The sequence below is a fragment of the Pygocentrus nattereri genome, chromosome 24 (genome assembly GCF_015220715.1).
Source record: "Pygocentrus nattereri isolate fPygNat1 chromosome 24, fPygNat1.pri, whole genome shotgun sequence".
Lineage (NCBI taxonomy): Eukaryota > Metazoa > Chordata > Actinopteri > Characiformes > Serrasalmidae > Pygocentrus > Pygocentrus nattereri.
The window spans coordinates 17,893,371-17,912,968 of NC_051234.1; the positions used below are offsets into that span (position 1 = coordinate 17,893,371).

Consider the following 19,598-nt stretch of genomic DNA (forward strand, 5'->3'; position numbering starts at 1 on the left):
AATATTATGGAGTTCTGACCAATAATCAATACATTTATAACAGTCACACTGCTGTTCCGCTGTACTGCTGCCCAGGCTGGTCATAGAGCTCTGTGGAACAGGTGAGAGCTACCTGTGCGCAAGGTGAGACTCTCCCTCCTCATCTTCATCCTCCTTTTCTTGTCCCTCATCCTCATCCTCCATTCACCAATCAAATTAGGTTTCCCTTACAAGACGTTGCTCCACCTCCCCGCCCATCCCTCTCTCTCTCTCTCTCTCTCTCTCTCTCTCTCTCTCTCTCTCTCTCTCTCTCTCCCTGTGGGCGGAGCTCGTCGGTCGTGCTCCTGAAGCTGCTCCGCGGAGCTCGTGAGGAGAATGTGGGACGCGCGCGCGCTGTAGCGGAGCCTCGCGCTCGGTCTTTCTTGCGCACACGCACGCGCACACACCGCAGCGCGCGGTGGCGAGGACGGAGTGCATGCCGGAGCTGGACTACTTCAGCAAGGTAAGAAGTTGGCTCCCTACTCGCCAGCGCCTTTTTCCAGTTTTCCGTTCCACCATAAACGGTGCAGTAGTTACATTCTGGCGCCTACACCGTTTAAGGTGGAGCGGCAAATTGGAGCGAGAGCGGGCAGCGGCACAGTGAGGGCTGTCCGCATCGCTCCTGGAGCAGAGAGAGTGGATGTGAGCGCAACAGTTTAGATCCGATGGAAAACGCGCAGCAGAATGAAGTTCTGGCGGCTCAGCTCTCATCACGCTCAGCAGGGACCACAGCAGCGGTTCACACGGCTAATATTAGCTGTACTATTTTACTGTGTTCAGTACAGACACGTGCTCCAGCGCTCGAGTGTAGCCTGGATTTCGCTGTTTATTTATTTGAGTTTGAAACACGATAGATTATTGAATTCATACGGGAACACATAGAGAGTGTCAGAGCAGAGCAAGGCATGGATAGCGCTTTGGACAGTGGTGTCTGGGTTATGATTTAGGTTTGGTTTGGTTTAGGTTTGGTTTGGTTTGGTACATGAGAAGCGTTTGAGCCGTGATGGCATGCACTGATAAGAGCAGCGCTGAATTAGCTCTCAGAGGAACTGAAGTGTAGATGCAGAGTTTGGATTGGGTTGGCTCGGTCTGGACTGGTGTGGTTTGGTTTGGTGAATGTTTGGTTTGGTTTTCATTTAGCTTGGTTTGTGCTTGGTTTGGCTTGATTTAGGCTGGGTTTGTTTTGCATTTAGTCATGCTTTGATTTGGTTTTAGTTTTGACTTGGTTCAGGTTTGCTTTGATTTAGGTTTATGGTTGGTTTGGTTTACATTTGGTTTGGGAAAGGTTTCGTGTTCAATTTGGTTTGGTTTTGTTTGGCTCGATTTTGGTTTGATTTTGTTTGGGTTTGATTTAGTTTATGTTTAGCCTGGTGTTCATTTGGTTTGATTTAAGTTTGGTTTACATTTGGTTTGATTTGGTTTTAGTTTTGACTTGGTTCAGGTTTGATTTAGGTATGTGGTTGTTTAATTTACATCTGATTTGGGATAGATTTGGTTTGGGTTTGGTTTCACGTTAAATTTGTTTAGGTGTACATTTGGTTTGATTTTGTTTGGCTTGATTTTGGTTTGACTTGGTTTACATTTGGTTTGGTTTGGCTTAGGTTTAGTTAGGTTTGTTTACAAATGATACCAAATGGTTTACATTTGGTCTGATTTGACTTTGCTTTTGATTTGGTTTAGGTTTATGGTTTAAATTTGGTGCAGTTTAGGTTTGGTTTGGTTTACATTCGTCTCTATTTCCGTGTGGTTTGAATTGGTTTAGGTTTAGTTTACGTTTGGACTGGTTTGATTGGTTTATATTGGCAATAACTGTGACTTCATTTATGTGAAAATCATGTACACACTGTAGTTCAGATTAATTCACCATTTCACTTTACCGGTGTGTACCATCATGGCTCAAATGTTTCTTATGTAATTCTGCTTTGATCATACCCATCAGCGCTCTCATCCCACATGCGCTAAAGATTTTACAGAGCGAGGCAGATGGATCAGTGATATAAAGCCAGCCTTGGACTAATAAAGAGCCAGTTTAGCTCTCAACACTGTCCAGCATGAAGAAATACAGCAGCTGAAAAACCATCTACATTTTAAATTTGCAGAAACACATTTTGTATTCACCATTATCACCATCGTCTTGCTTTATGTCCTGCTATTACGCTTATTGCTTTGGAGTGTAATATTGTGTAATATGGGATATAAAAGGTTTGGAAGAGGCTGAACTTTTTATTAAATGTGCTGATTTTTGTAGTATATTAAAAAGATTAAGTTAAAGATGGATTATTTTTGGAGATTCATTTTTATATATGTACTGTCTTGACTCGAGATTTTATCAAATTCCTAAGTGCAAATGATAAAAATCTGATTGTTTATTCTGGCTATTTCTGATGTTCTCTCTCTCTCTCTCTCTCTCTTTTCTCTGTAGCCATGGAGGGACTTGTCTAAAGAGGATCCAACATAACTTTGTCATTCGGCATTATTATTTTTTTTTCTTCCTATTTCTCTGTTTCTTCCTGCCCCATACTTGTGGTCAGCATGAGTGATAATTCCGGTCTCGGCGTTCCAAAGCCGAACGCCCGCTCCAGCACGTCTCTTCCCCCGGAGCCAATTGAAATAATCCGGACCAAAGCCCGGTCCAGACGGGTGCGGTTAAATGTGGGTGGGCTGAACCATGAGGTGCTGTGGCGGACGCTGGACCGGCTGCCGCGGACGCGGCTCGGAAAGCTGCGTGACTGCAACACGCATGAGTCCCTGATGGAGGTGTGTGACGACTACAGCCTGAACGAGAATGAATACTTCTTTGACCGGCACCCTGGAGCCTTCACCTCCATCCTGAACTTCTACAGAACCGGCAAGCTGCACATGATGGAGGAGATGTGCGCGCTGTCATTTGGTCAGGAGCTTGACTACTGGGGAATCGACGAGATCTACCTGGAGTCATGCTGCCAGGCCAGATACCACCAGAAGAAGGAGCAGATGAATGAGGAGCTGCGCAGGGAGGCTGAGACACTGAGGGAGAGGGATGGCGAGGGCGAATTTGACAACACCTGCTGCTCTGAGAAGAGGAAGAAACTCTGGGATCTTCTGGAGAAACCGAACTCCTCTGTCGCTGCTAAGGTAGGAAACCATGGTGACCAGAATGGCAGACTTATTTTCAGTGGATGATTAATCAACAAAGGCCAACAGAGAAGGTCTACGCTCTCAAAAAGGTTCCTCAGTGATTCCTGGCTTGGGTGCACAGTTGCACAGTGTACAGTGGAGGTTTCTTTGAAACCTTTAAAAAAGTTCTTCATGCTCATAAATCCTATAACAAGACATTTCTTTAAAGAAGCATTAATTGAAAGGTTCTTTGGGGAACCAAAAGTAGTTCTTCTCTGGTATCACTTGGAAACAGCATTTATTTTTAAGTGTATAAGTGGAGTTTCCGTGGTGAAATATGCATATTTTAACATCATCACTGTCGTGAGAAAAAATCTCAGGCCATTTTTCTTTGTTTTTTTTATTGTTTTCACATCATTTAAATCACACCAAGTGCAGTTTACATTGTGGTGTGGACATTTTCAGATAGACAGATATACAGGCAGACAGATCGAAACAAAGCGAGACCTCTTTAAAGATGATTAAAGACAGACAGACAGATTAAAAGAGAGAAAGAAAGATAAATTGTTGAGAGACAGACTGACAGACAGATAGATGGACAGACTGATAGAGAGACTGACAGATTGATAGACAGACAGATGGATTGACAGACAGATAGACAGACACACAGATTGACAGACAGATAGATTGACTCATAGATTGACTGACAGATAGTCAGACAGATGGATAGAGAGACAGACAGATTGACAGAGAGATAGACGGATTGAAAGACAGATAGATTAGTAAAGAGAGATAGATTGAAGAAGCGACAGACAGGTAGAGAGATAGACAGATTGAGAGAGACAGACAGATTAATAGATGGACAGATAGATTGACAGACAGATTGATAGACAGACAGATAGATTAGTGAAGAGAGATAGATTGAAGAAGCAACAGACAGGTAGAGAGATAGACAGATTGAGAGAGAAAGACAGATTAATAGATAGACAGAATAGTAAAGATAGATTGAAGAAGCAACAGACAGATTGATAGACAGATCATTAAAGAGACATACAGATTAATAGCGAGACAGATAGATTGAGAGAGACAGACAGATTAATAGACAGACAGATAGATTGACAGACAGATGAATTGATACAGACAGATATATTAGTAAAGACAGATTGAAGAAGGGACAGACAGACTGATAGAGAGATAGATAGATCAATAGTGAGACAGACAGATTGAGACAGACAGATTAATAGACAGACAGATAGACTGATAGACAGACAGATGGATAGACTGATCAAGAGACAGAAGGACAGGTTAACAGAGAGACAGACAGATTGACAGAGAGACACAGATTAGTAGACAGACAGACTGATTGAGAAACAGACAGATCGATAGTGAGACAGAAACATTGAGAGAGACAGACAGATTAATAGATAGATGGATTAAAAGACAGATAGATTGACAGACAGATAGATTGTATAGAGACAGACAGAGAGACAGATGGACAGACAGGCTGATAGAGAGACAGACTAATTGAGAAACAGACAGATCGATAGTGAGACAGAAACATTGTGAGAGACAGACAGATTAATAGATAGATGGATTAATAGACACAGAGAGATTGACAGACAGATAGATTGTATAGAGACAGACAGAGAGATAGATGGACAGACAGACTGATAGAGAGACAGACAGGCTGATAGAGAGACAGACTGATTGAGAAAAAAGACAGATCGATAGTGAGACAGAAACATTGAGAGAGACAGACAGATTAATAGATAGACGGAATAATAGACAGACAGGCTGATAGAGAGACAGACTGATAAAGATCCATGCATTTTATTGCTTATTACTTCTGTAAAGTTAATGTTTTGGAGATCTCAGGGTTTTTTAATGATAGTGATGATGCTTTTCCGTTATGGCTCTGTTGATATAAATTCTTTTGCATACAGACTCTTTACTCCCTCGATTTAAACATGCTGTAGAACTGAAGAGCTGTGATTCTGTAAGTGTGGAGGAGTCCAGCAGCTGGAAGTGAAAATGAATGTTTATATGATCAGAAACGTGTGAACAGGTGTGATGTTTGTCGAAGAGTGTGGAATGAAAACTGCAGAAGGTGAGCAGTGAGAGTGGAGGGGTGGTGTAGTGAAGGTCAGCAGCGCATGGAGACAACTCTGTGTTTGTGAAGTAAAGCTAAATCATAAATAGTACATTATAGTATTGGCATTCTTATGTAATAGTATTTAATGTTGTACTCATGTGATATTTGTATTTTCATGATGCAATAGCTTCACTGAAATTGTAGTTTAACAGAACAAACGGTTAGTGGACATTAGTTTTCTGCAGCAAGGCTATTACAGGGAAGTAAAGATATATTTGATATGTATAAATGAACAGTACAGATTTAATAGAGAATATTAAACAGGAGATAATTATGTGCATGTAATAGTAGTCTTTTTTACTTTAATATTAGGCAACATTGCTATTATTATTATTAGTAGAGGTAATATGTTCCATATGGTCTTAAACCATCATTAGTATTAGTACAATTTTAACCACCATGTAGTTTATTAGTAGTAGTAGTAGTAGTAGTTGTAGTAGTAGTAGTTGTAGTATAACCCCCGTTTCATTTAAACTGGCCATACTATGTTTACCAGTATGAACGCTGTTGCTATTTGGTTGGATGAACTAAACCTGCGTGATTGTGCTAATAATGATTGTGAAGTGTTGCTAAATGAATATTTTCATAACTTGTAACTCGCCTGCTCTCTGATGTTGTAAAGTTGTGTGGTGATCTGTTGGTCATCCATTAACCGGTGCTAGAACGTTGATGAAATGCAATCAGCACTAATTTACGAAGGAGCCTTCAGGCCGGCGCTTAGAGAGGATAATATTTCATGTCTGAGCGACTGCATCATAAAAACATCCTCTGAACGTGTGACAGGGTGTGAGGAAAAAAAGGAGCCGCTGCCCCCGCGAGCTGAGCGCTAGCGCTGCCTCATTCAGTGCAGTACTGCGATTTTCTCTTTTCCATAAATGCAGTGTCATCTGTTTCACTGGACATTTCCTGAGCTGATACAGAAATCAGGCGTTATTCAATTTCGGCCCCTCTCTCTCTCTCTCTCTCTCTCTCTCTCTCTCTCTCTCTCTCACTCTCTCTCACTCTCTCTCTCTCACTCTCTCTCTCTCACTCTCTCGCTCTCTCTCTCTCTCTCTCTCTCACTCTCACTCTCACTCTCTCTGTATTTATGGTCAGGGCAGCAGCAGTGTGCTCTGCTCTGGCTGCATGTTATAAAGTTGCTGTCACGGTGCAGGCTGTGCTCTGTGAACACCACAGTAATGTCTAATATGCGTCATAGCTGGGTTGGAGGATATGAACAAAAAAGCAGTATTGTGATTGTGATTCACCTTACAAACACAGTAACTTACTTTATTTCAAATAAAGCATTAAATGCAAATACATTAAATGCAAGTACACAGATTTTTACCAGCCGTTCAGGCAGTCAAGCCAATGATTTATTGTGAATAATAGAAATGCCCACCAAATTACACATTATATTTATTTTCTAAGTGAAAGAAGTTCACTTGATTTATTTATTTCCATTATTTTTAAGTTAATAACTCAATCTTAAACGATGTATTAAATTATCTTCACCAACAAAACATGTAACTCGAACAGGGGCGCCCATATACGTATTACATTTAACAGGCTGGCTTCAGTAAAAAACTGGTCATGCTGAAAAGGTTTGAAAAGGAAATATTTGTAAAAAGCTTTACATTCATAAGAACATCAAGTCGTGACCGTGGTTGGTTCCTCCAGCTGAGGTGGTCTGTCCTGACATTACCTGATCTATGGATTTCATTAGATACTGTTTAGCTACTGCAGTATCAGCCTCTCAGTGTAATGCCAATTCAGTGACTTAACATTTTATTGTATAAGAGTTTTCTATAAGTTGTTAATTTTGCAATGTAAGTATGCAGCATGGAACGCTAAAGCACAAGCAGCTCATATTGCGTGTCTTTGTTTATATGTAACTGGGACTAGGCAATATGTCTATATTCAGCAGTGTTGTGATTAATTACATCCCAATATGTCACAATCACTTCACAGTAAGTTACAATGTTTGTCTGAGCATATTGAACATATTGTCAGTACTTACACCATTGATCAACTGTATGCTTGATTACAAAAAGAGCATGATTAGGCCTGATTAAGTGCATTTAGTGTAGCACAGCATTTGAATTGTTGAACACATATCACAAATCATTATAGACCATATCAATAAATGCAATTTGAAAAGACAAATTCTATACTAAACTTATACAAAAGCCTGAAGTGTACAAACTGGCTAATTAGCTTCCTTGCTTAATTAGCACCTTTACCACACATAAAAAATACCATAGAAAACTATCAATACGCTGGTTATTGCAAGGTTGTAAGTGCTGATACTTAAACACCTATGACTGATACCACAATGCAGTTTCTGGCACACATGTGTGAAGTTGAGTACATGCGCGCTGGTAGACATAACGTAACAGCTTGTCGGCAGCTCATTGTACAATCTTTATAGTAGTGAGTGATATACCTAATAGAATTCTTCCACCGGTATGCCACAAATAAGCCAAATAACACAATGTACATACAATGTTGTTCCTTGTAGCTGAATGTCTGAGTCAGGGATGTTTCAGTAACCCCTCATCACCCCCTGTGTAGTCAGTTACAGTCTGACTTCATATTTGTGCAGGTTCTTATTGGCGGAGCGAATGTCCGAAAACCACTTGAAGGGACCAATCACCTCTCAGGGTAATTTAATAGCGTATAACATAAGGTTAGCCTGTAGCATAGCTGTCTGTAAGCCAGGCTAGTGTGTCCACTCAACCTGCCTGCAGTGTGCTTGTTGTGCTGTTGGTCAGCTGCATTACACTGTGTGAGTGTATGGGACACAAGTGTGAGACAAATGACTTGAGAAATTCAGATGTGAAACAATATTTGACCCCATTTTTGCTGAGCCAGAGACAAGTTTATATGTACACATGGCAGGTTTATCTACATATTCTTCAGTTCCATTTTTACATTTTGAAAATATGTCACATTTTTCTTCAGTAAAATATGGTTTTTATCACTACTCATATAATAGTAAATACTAATTATATGTAGTAATTGAACAAAAATAGGTTTTCTTGAACATCTAAAATATATAATATAATATATAATATATAATATAATATATATATAATTATAATATATATATATATAATTATATATATATAATATATAATATATATATTATAGATATATAATGACAGTAAGTCAATAAAGTAAATGGCATTCATTCAAGCTTACTGTTTTTTTTTGTGACACAGAACAAAATAAGATCATTAAAAAGTGGAATTGTATATATTTCAAGACTTATAAACTAGTTAGGTTAGAGTTAGTATCAGCACTTGGTATCGACCAACACTTAAGGATCAGGTATCGGTATTGGAAAGTGTTATTACTGTATGACACTTCACACAATGCACTGCACTGAATCCAGTTAAAATACTACTAATTATAATAAAAATTAAGACTAATTGTACTTTTACAATGTAACATGTAGTTGGTCAGTATTCTTTAAGCACTGACAGTATTTATAATATGCGCAGAAATGCATAATGTATATCACAATAACAAAATTATTACACAAATGTTTTATTAAGAGTTTTTGATAGTACTTTTTAAATAAATATTGTGGCATATGTATTGTGAAAACTTCAAATTTTTGCTATATGGTCCACCCCAATACATAACATGTTAAGTATTTACCAGTATACCCAAGAATTTTGGGTGGCTCTCAGAGTACTTAGCATGCTTGATTTGAAGGGTGTTGCAAATCACCCCCTTATAAAACTATCCCCTCTCTCTCCTCTATGGATGAATGTAATATGTTACATCACCTCAGTCCATATTAGAGATTCACACAGCACGTAGCCTTTGATGAATTCCACAGAAGTCATAGAGCTGTGTGGATCTCCTCAGAGTGGTTCAGAAGGAGGAGATGTGTGCCAGTGTAAACACACTGAAAACAAACCGACAGCGAAGAGAGGAGAGAAAAAGAGAAAACAAGAAGACAGTGGGGCGAACGCGGAAGGAATTATGGGAGAGAGTCCAGTCTGACCTTAAATCGGACCATTACATTCTCACTGTGTTCTCCTGTCCATGCTGCTGACCCTCAGACCTCACAGTTGCTCAGAGACTCTCACTGGATGAGTCCAAACACCCCTCCCCGGCGCAGAACAGAGGATAGCTGTGGGCGGTCGAGTGACACATTGTTTATCTGCCAGCGATGGGAGAGTTACATTATGACTTCATGTAATTCAGTATGAGAGAGAGAGACAAGAGAGGAAGACAGGCTGTAAAGAGAGAGAGAGAGAGACTAAAGAATGAGATGAGGGAAAATACAGAGCATCAAGAGAGAGACAAGAGAAAGGTGAGAGTATTAAGAGACCAAAAAGAAAGAGAAAATATCAAGAGAGAGATGGGATGAATGAGAGAAAAAGAGAGTAGAATAAAGAGAGAGACTAATAAAATAGAGGGAAAAGTGTACAGGGAGAAAGAAAGGAAAGAAAAAAGGAGAGAGACAGAAGAAAGAAAGAAAGGGGAGAAAAGAAAAAGAAAGGGAGAAGGTGAGGTGGAGAGAAAACAGGAAAGTTAAAAGAGGGATCAAAAGAAAATGATAAGGAGCGACAGAGGGAAGAAAGAGTATTAAGAGGGGAAAGAGAAAAAGAAAAGGATATTAGGAGAAAGGGAAGGAAAGAAAGAAAAGAAGAAAGAGGAGGAGAAGAAAATGAGAAAGAAAAAGAGAGTATAAAGAGAGAGAGGTAAGAAAAAGATTATTAAGAGAGACAGGAAAGAAAGAGAGAAGAATATATATATAGAGAGAGAGAGAGAGGTAGAGAGAGAGAGAGAGAGAGAGAGAGAGAGAAAGAGAGGTACAGTAATATAAGTAAAGCTCCAGAATGCTCTATGGCTTCGGTGCAAACATTTATTGTGAATAATGGATGTGATGGTCAGTGCTTACTCGCGGCCGGTACAGTAATACAGCTGTCCGCTGCTTTTTAGGCCTCTGCTTTACAGAAGTAGCGTAAGTGGAGGATAGAGTGCACCTCGGCGTGATTCTATAAATATTCATCCTCAACCTCTTAATACAGCAGTGGCCCGGCGTGTAGGTACAGCGTTTATTCCTGCTCAGGGGACTGCAGAGAAGGACGTTAGCCGCAGGAAGTTTTTACTTTGATGAACAGTGAGCATTGATCTTCAGCTGAGGTCATTCAGATCCATAGAATAACTCAATGCCCATTTGAAGCTTATGTAAAGGGCAGACCTCAATAAACACATGAAATTCGTTATTTAAAGTCATTAAATCTTATTGATGGCAGTATAGATTTGAAATAATGTGTACAGATGCATTCAGATTGTACTCGTCATGCTCTGTAGGCTTATGTAAAACTCATCTGTTCTTGTTAAAGGAGAACTCTACTGAATTTTTACAATTTCTGTATAATTGATGTAAAAAAAAAGTAATTCAGGGTGGTTTGATGTGAAATAGTTCATTGTAGAGACTTGGATGTCTTTACAGTGGTGGTGATAGGAACCAGGGGTCATGATGTAAACCCACATGTGTCTTCTGAGTTTTTATATGTAGTTGATGATGGTAAATAATATAATATTTTTAAAAATATTTTTATTTAATTCAATGTGATACATTGATGTCCCGATTCAGTACATTTATTAATACAGCAAAAAATAAGGAATGCCTAAAAATGTGCCTCACATTAATAAGTCAATGTTTCAATCAGTTTATTAGAGCATTCAACATAATTAAAGTACAATATTTCAAAGAAAAGCTAATAAATTAGACCTAGGCTAATGGATTTGATGTTAGCCACAAGCTAACGTGCTTACAGAACGTCAGTGCATTACGGTGCAGTGGGCTGTATTGCTCTGTTTCTAGTAAAATAGTGGTAAATCTGAAAAATAAGCTTTATTTGATGACTATATTACCTCATATATTACACCCAGCATGTACCCCTGCACCAGGCACCACGCGTGCAAATGTAATCTGACAACTTGGGGGTGAGTGTAACCACAGATACACTTACCATATTGTAACATATCTAATATTAAAACACAAGAAGCATATGCATGTGAATTTTTTGTAAATTATTTGTTTATTTTATGGTAATAATTAAGAAGAAAAAGGACTATTAATAACTGTCATGTCAGCAAATGATCATAGTACAGTAGAAGGCAATTCCATGCCAGGTTAGTGCTTCTTTCTTTTTGTTGTTATTGACTAACTAAATCAAATTTTGCATAATTTCAAAAAGCACAGAACTATGTCAGAGACATCAGGCAGTGCATTCATAACAATTTTCTATCGCAATTTTCTGTGAGGGGGCTTTTAGAGGTCAACATCTGGTTCCTATCACCACCACTACAATGTACAATTCTGACTCTTTCAGTTTCTCTAGAACAGAGCATTTCACACCAAACAACTCTGAATGACTTTGTTTACATCTTAACCATTTAATTATTGTAATGTTTCAACAGAATTCAGACACCCGTGGTTAAAGAACAAAAGGGGGGCTTTACTAGTGAAATCAGAGTCCAAGGTCATAGTCAAAAACTAGGCAGGGTTCAAATTCAGAAGACACAACAGATATAAACAAACAAATATAGCACTCTTGCAGTAATCCAAAAGGGAGTAGGCAGAAGGTGCAGTCAAAAAACATGCAAAAATGTCAAAAACGAGGTCGAAGGAAGTGTAGAAGTCATGTGTGAGGATTCTAGGAGATTGCGTCCGAGTCCTTGCTAGGACTCAGTGGATTCGTGAGAATTATGCAGGGTTTTTTTTTTTAAATCTGGTGGAATTCCCCTTTAAGTCAAGACCTTCCCTGTGGTAATTAGCTTTGCACACTGAAGTGTTAACAGCTGCAGCGTTCTCATGCAGCTACTCGTGAATTGATGTCTGCTGGTGGCATTTGATTATAATACCTGTTAAGCAGCAGTTTTGCTGAAGTAAATACCATATGTTTCCAAATTAGTCATAACAGATGCACAAGCCCTGTTTATATTCTGAGATGGGAGATGGAATAACTTAGCTGACTTTGATTGAGTTTGTTTTTTTCAACATATGAGCTGAATAACAGCAGCCTGTGGATCACCAACAGAACTTTAGAATGAGAAACATAGCAAACTTCATTATAAGACTGGACAGTTTGATTTATTTACATGTTATTTCATGATAAGATGCGCTCTCATTCATTACCAGGAAAATACATCTTCCTCACTGCATGATAAGTGCGCTGTGCTTGTTTAAAGCAGAGCCGGTGGGGATTTATAGATGCCTCTAAAAAAATGGAAACAGCCTGATTGTGTATTCATGCAGGAAGAAGCCTGGCAGAAGCTCAGCAAGTGTGCTAGATTTATCAAGACTTATGCATTTCAAACTGAATTATGTGTCCAAAATGTGATACAGCTCTTACAGCATAGTGTAGCCTCTAATCATCTGAACGGTGCTTTGGATGGACCTTTGTGATCTATTAGTGGAGTCTACGTGCAGTAAATTTTAGATTTTTAAGGCTGTGGAGGATTGCATTTGTTCCATGTCCACTTGTTATAACAAAGAATGAATGTTTTAGTAAACTTTGAGAACTTGCAGCTACTGATTTGCAGCATCTTATTTTAGTATTCTTTAATGCTTAAGAAATGCAAATAATATTTTATTTTAACAACATAACCACACATCCAGGGCTTAATTTGTGCTCTAATCTATTTTAACTACATATTTTAGTAGACCTAGTTATACTAAAGGAAGTAAAATGATATTAATTTGTCCAATGATCTGTAGAGATTTATATACATAATCATGAGAGTATTGTTTTTATTTGGCTCGCATTTCTTACTTCACTGTAGAATTGTTTTGTTTAACTGTTCTATTAACTTACTGTTTGATGTTCAATTGACTTATTTTTTCAGGCACTGTTTTCTCCCTTGCATTCTTATCATGCACACTCTTTCTCATGTTTGTGCTCTCTCTCTATTTAACACACCTTTTTATGTCCTTTTACCTGTTACGTGTGCTCTCTCTATCGTGTTGTGCCTTCTCTCTCTTTCTTTTTGTCTCTCGTGCACACTTGCTGACTCTCTCTTTCTCTCTCTGGGTAATGGGTGACCATGTGTGTAAGAAATCTATGTGTGTATAAGGCAAGACTGAAAACCAATATTGAATACCTGTGACTTTCAACCACTAAGACAGCTCTGCATTAAAAACCTAACATGTTTCTCAGAATGCTGCCAACTTCTCTGGGCTTGAACATATCTGAAATAGACTGATGCGCAGTAAAAACGTCCATCTTTTACATCGCTTTTGGGAAATAATGTACAAAATAATAAGAATAATAAGAGGAAACTCTTACTATTTTGATTGTTACCAATGCAAAATTCAAAACCCAGTACATCTCTGAAGGCGCCATTAATACTGTATGTTTTTTTTTTTTTTTAGACTAGCATATGCTGCCATCTAGATGACATGTTTTCATGGACGTCTCTGCTTATTTCAGCAAGACAATGCCGGGCCACATTCGTGTTACAATGTGAAACAATAGTTTCATAGACAGAGAGTGCAGGTGCTTGACTGGCCTGTCTGCAGTCCAGGCCTGTCTCCCACCGAAATCATGCGGCTCATTATGGGAACAGTGTGTCTAACTATTGAGCAGCTGAAGTGCTTTATTAAGCAAGAATTTTTATTTCACAAAGATTAAGCTTCAACTCAGACACTTTTGGTGTGTTTGCCCAAACATTTGCTTGAGTTAGGAGGTGTCTCAATATTAATTGACAAAAAAGTGTTGCTATTTTTATTTTTAGCAAGGATTTAATTTAGCTACGATTTTGGACTTGCCAGTCCTATTTTGAATGATGTTGTCCAGTTGATATTCATTTTACCATCCAGTCAGGGCTCATACCTCATCCACACATGTCTGGATATTTTTAAAAACATTTTTTTTCCTTCCCTTTACTTCGACTATACTAGCAGTGTTTTCGAAAATATGTGACTTGAAAATGCTCTTGAGCATGCCAGCCTAGAAGACATTATTATATGTGGGGAAAAAAATAAATAAATAAACTAGACCGTTTTGAAACATGTAAACCCCCACCCAGCCTACCCAGACTGAAAAATCTGGCAATGCTCTGTGTAGTAGTTGTGGTTATATTAGTCGTTAACATATTTTTGACTGATGTATTGACACTTGTGTTATGAATTGATTCATTTGGCTGCTGTGAGTTTTTATGTTTTTTGGTTCAAAATGTAATGGAATATGATTTAGAACATATTTAGCATGAATAAAATGAAATGAAAATTAACCTGCTGAATACTCCTTCAAAAAAGGCTGTGCCAACTAGTGGTCTCAGCTGAATGTTGATGCTTTATGAGTGACTCATCTCTTCCCCCACGGCACTTGTTTCCTGTTTTTCTCCCATCAGATATTCGGGAACTCTTTCTGGATTGACTTTCAGTTCACGCCAGTCTAAACATTCCTAAATGAGTGCCCCCTAGGGTCAGGCTGTCGTTTTGTGTAACACACCTTCTTCTCCTCTGCAGCGTTTCAGTTACATAACACTTTCCGCAGAGACCCAATCAGTGCAGGCCAGCATTTAGGCTCCGCATCCTAAATCCTCTTTACCCTGCTTTCACAATCAGATAAGACACAACCATTTGGATTATGAGGACCGTTCTTTTGCCATTGTATTGGTTACAGAGTGTCTTTATTCAAGAGGATTTTCCAGGCATGAGTTAAATCTCACACTAGGACCGATCTGCGCAGGCTCCACCCACAAACCTACATTATATCACAATACCTACATTTAGAGCAAGTTATCACTTGAACTTAATGAGAAACTGTAGAATACAACTCAGTTTATATCACAATACTTACATTTAAAATGAGTTATTCATTCAACCTAATGACAAAACAAAACCTGGAAAGTCATTTGGTAAAATAATGTATTTTGAAAAGAGCAGGGTGCTATTTCGCAACTTGGGCCATGTTTAAACATGTTTTACTGTTAATAATGAAAGCAGCAATGGGATATCGCTGTAGTAGTGGAGTGCAGAAGCACTGCTGAAAGTGGCAGCGTAATTATTGTAATGTCAGCCGTGACAGAAAACGATGCACCTGACAAAGTAAATTAGTGAAACAGAAATATAATTGAGCCCAGTACCAGATCCAAAAAATCCTCAAACGCTCATTTATAACTGCCGTCAGAGGACTTATAGCCCTATTGGCAACAGCTAAATCAGACCATAAAACTGTATTCATTTCAACATATAGAACTGGAGCTTTCTGTGAGTTACTGTGTTTCCTATCACTATATAAAAGATGCACAAGGCTTCATTTATTGCTGGAGTGAAATTTTGAGCTGTTATAAGCAGCAGCAGCATTCATGAGTTGCATTATTAACAAAAAGGAATAGATAAAATGGTGGAAATAGACATACTAAAGCTTATTACTCAGTAACTACATGGACTACAATGCAAATTGGCTTCTTAGTTATTCTTAGGTCATAGACTTATGTAATAAACCTTTGGACACACCCATGGGTCCTGGCCATTTAAGGGGTTAAAACACATAAGAGCAATTATAAAACAGACAAATAAATAATCTCTTATTATTCTGTATGTGAATGTTAAACTTTTCCTAATCTCTTCTTAAGGAAGTCTAATATTTACAGTTATTATCCAAAACTTGATTTATCAAATCAGTCCTTCGTTAAATTAAATCAAGTGATGGATTGAACAAATCCATGCAATGGCTGGAGTGCAGCAAGAAGACAGGAGCCACACCTGTGTTCTTCAAACTTATGTTCATTTATATTTGCTCTGATGTTATATCTGATGTTTTACTGGCAAAGATACACCCACAGCCCAGTTCAACTTTTTTACAGTATGTCTAAGACATGTATGTTAGACCACAGTACAAAATACACGAAAAAGATGTTATTTGGTAAAAAAAAAAAAAAAAAGGAGGCTGAAAGTCCATGACTGCATTGATTTTTGCCATGGAAAATGGTGACATTTCAGATTTGCTGGTTTAATTACTTTGCAGTTGTGTAGAAATCGATGACTCCAGTAATTACAAAAGCTTTGCCAGAATTTTTGCGCAAAGCTAGACAAACATGCTTCACGCTTAGTGCTTTATTTTAATAACCCGTTGTTTTTGAGTGCTCCGGCTTGTGCAAGGGTGATTGGAGGGAGGTCTGTGGAGGATCGTGAGGTCCTATGAGGAGTTTTAGCATGTGTCATGTACGGAGCAAATGCTGTGGAGTTGGACAGCAGATACGGTGTGTCTAATTCAGATGAATTAATGGTGCTGATTTGGCCAGACAGACTAGAATAATCTGACAAAGTTTACAGAAACATACACTGAAGCTCTGCAATGCAGACAGAAAAAGTGTTTATATAATTAAGCTAAGCCTGTGAAGCTGAAGCTGGAAAGCAGATGGCCTCATTTATCTCTCGCTTACAGATTTTGCTGCAAAGCAAGAGAATTACAGACTCATTGTTGGTATTTTATGCATTGTGTGATATATTGAAACTCCTGTAGGCCTTTCTATACTGCACTATTAAAGTGTACTAAATGTGGACATATTGTTCTAGGAAATTCTTTTATTTGTATATAACCTGTGAATTATTGCCTGACCAATATATCAGTTGGCTGATAATTGACAACTCTGGTTTATTGGTATCAACAACAATATTACTGTTAGTTAGTCTAATATGTACAGTTTATTTGAGATTCATTTATATGTGGTTGGTGTAGTGTAGTGGTTAACACCTCTGTCTTCTCTGCTGTAGACCAGGGTTCAATCCCACCCCTGGGTAAGCACCCTACACTATACCAATAAGAGTCATTGGGCAAGATTCCTAACACTACCTTCGCCTACTTGTGTAAAATGATCAAATTGTAAGTCGCTCTGGATAAGAGCGTCAGCCAAATGCCGTAAATGTACATATTCTACATCTTTCTCGTATTTTCTTTTTTCTTAGTTTCACATATAACATTTTTGTGCTTTTATATACCATATTTCATGTTTACATGTCCATTTTCCAACCTCTCTGTATCATTTAGAATTGAACAGTTTGTGTCTTTAAACTGATATATGCAAATGAGCTCTCTTCTGGTTGGTCATAACTTGGTCATTACTATCATTACTGGTCTCCCTGTATTGTGCCTAATTCACAAAGCAACAGGGCTGAAACACTCTCTATAACTTTGGTGTGTATGCGTGGAGTTAAACTGCTAAAGGTATGTGATGTGAATATGCAGATATATGCAAACACATTCATTTTCATTCATTTTAGTGACATCACCAAAACAAAGAATTCAAAAGGGTTTGTATTGAAACTTTAGCAACTCTTTTATTTCCGGTAGGATTGAACATTTTCCTTGATATGGGCGCTTTAAGAAACATGACCTGAGAACATTTGAGAATATTTCTAATTTTGCTGACAGTCACTGAAAGTGTAGTTATATTTGTGGATTTTTTTTAGTTTTTGTTTTCTTAAAATCAATTTTGGTGATGAATCCATTATCAAAGAAATCACTATAATAGCAATGTTAACAGAAGACCACAGAAAAACCTTTATATGTTAATATAACATTATAGTTATGAATATGTGAGTTTCATTTTGCCACTACTGACAATACTGACAGCAGTCTTGATGTCGCATTTTGACTTTTAAAAAGAAAAAATATAGACATGCTAGAGGTCACTGTACATAAATTTGCATCACAGAGCTAGTCAAGATTTCAATAAACCTTATAAATAAATATCCATGTACATATTAAACATTAAGAATGAAGATGATTTATATAAATATTATTTATTAATGCGCACTATGCAGCCGAAAGCTCTTCTGAAGATTTATTTTATCCTCTGACTCTATTAAAGACCAGCCTTACACCTCAGGCCAGCTACGGTCATTTACCCATCACACCCCATCCTGCCCTGTTGCGGGATATGCATCAAAAAACATATCATAAACAGTACAATGATTTTTGTTTGGCGGTTCTTGTAATATGCTGCAATAAATCCAATAAACAGGACTAATTGTGCTCTCTCTGTAATAAAACATGCAGTTGGTTGTTGTTCTTAAAGTACTGGTAATATCTGTGTTATGCTCAGAAACACATATTGTAATGTCTTCTATCATAATAATGATAAAATATTGTCTTATTGGGCTCCCAAATGATGCAACCATCTAAGCATTGGCCCTATCACCAGAGATTGTGAGGGGAGTGCAAGATAGTACATTTGGCCTCACTCTCTCTGGGTGGCCCCTACCTTCCCCCTCCCCACCTTCGCCCTCCATCACTCAACACGATGTTAGTCAGCTGGCAGTTGGCGCTTTCTTCCAAGTGCATTCGACTGTCCAATGACGTTGCGCTAGCGGGAGTTCGTAAAGAAGCGGTGGCTGGTTTCACAGGTCTCGGAGGAAGCCTGTGTTAGCCCTCCTAGTGTTGATAGTATCGTGTAATTGGGGGAGTTCTAACAACTAGCGGGTGGAATTGGAAACAACTAAATTGGGGAGAAAATTGGGTAAAAAAAAAAAAAAAAAAAAAAAAAATATATATATATATATATATATATATATATATATATATATATATATATATATATATATATATATATATAAAGAGAAGAAATAGCTGAACCCAGACCAGCAGGAGCTCATAAATCCACAGGTTTGCAGAGAGGTGCAATATTAAACTACCAAAAGATTTTTAGTTGTTTGACTTTATATTACTTGATATGTTTTTCATAAACTCTAAGTTGTTTTATTTTTAGATATCACCCAGGCCTGTTGGTGTTATTAATGGTGTATATTTGTGAGTATGTGAAAACACTGTATTATTGCACAATATGAGAAGCACTAGCTGTTGTTTGAGAGTTTGATCATAGACACGCCAAAGATGAAATTGATTAATAAAAAATATGTGGGTGAAATTTATGTTTTGACATCGGATTTGACTGTACGCAGCTTTGATGAATAAGGGCTCATATGAGTGTGGCCCAGCATTATGTTTCCAGTTGAAGGATGAAATGAAATACAGACTGGGCTCTTGCTCCAGGTTAGGAAGACTGAGGTTATACTGCAGTACTGCTGTATGTTTGGCAGGTAGTTTGTCGTGTTTGTAATGCAGGGTGCTGTATGCCTTCAGAGACCTCTCCTCCTCAACACAACAATTATTTAGCCACAACATTGATTGCGAAAACATGTGAAAGTCTTTATTACAGAGTTACTTAAAACATATGTACACTGAATATCCTTTGCAAAAAGGGCTGGACAAATACATTTAAGTTGAATTATGAATTGTAATGCCCTGCAACAGTAGTTCCCAACCCAGTTCTCAAACGGTCCATATTTTTCTTTCATCCCTATGTGTTG

The 19,598-nt window shown here is 38.1% G+C and overlaps 1 protein-coding gene across 1 annotated transcript in view; it reads left to right on the forward strand.

Annotated features, from left to right (window-relative positions):
• The first annotated feature begins 356 nt into the window (after positions 1-356).
• The window catches only part of LOC108426548 (potassium voltage-gated channel subfamily B member 2), a 134,590-nt gene continuing 115,348 nt past the window's right edge, over positions 357-19,598 (forward strand). The window contains exons 1-2 of the mRNA XM_017696136.2: positions 357-481; positions 2,441-3,132. Of these exons, the coding sequence (XP_017551625.1) occupies positions 2,551-3,132 (582 nt within the window). The 5' untranslated portion in view covers positions 357-481; positions 2,441-2,550. The remainder of the gene's footprint in view (positions 482-2,440; positions 3,133-19,598) is intronic.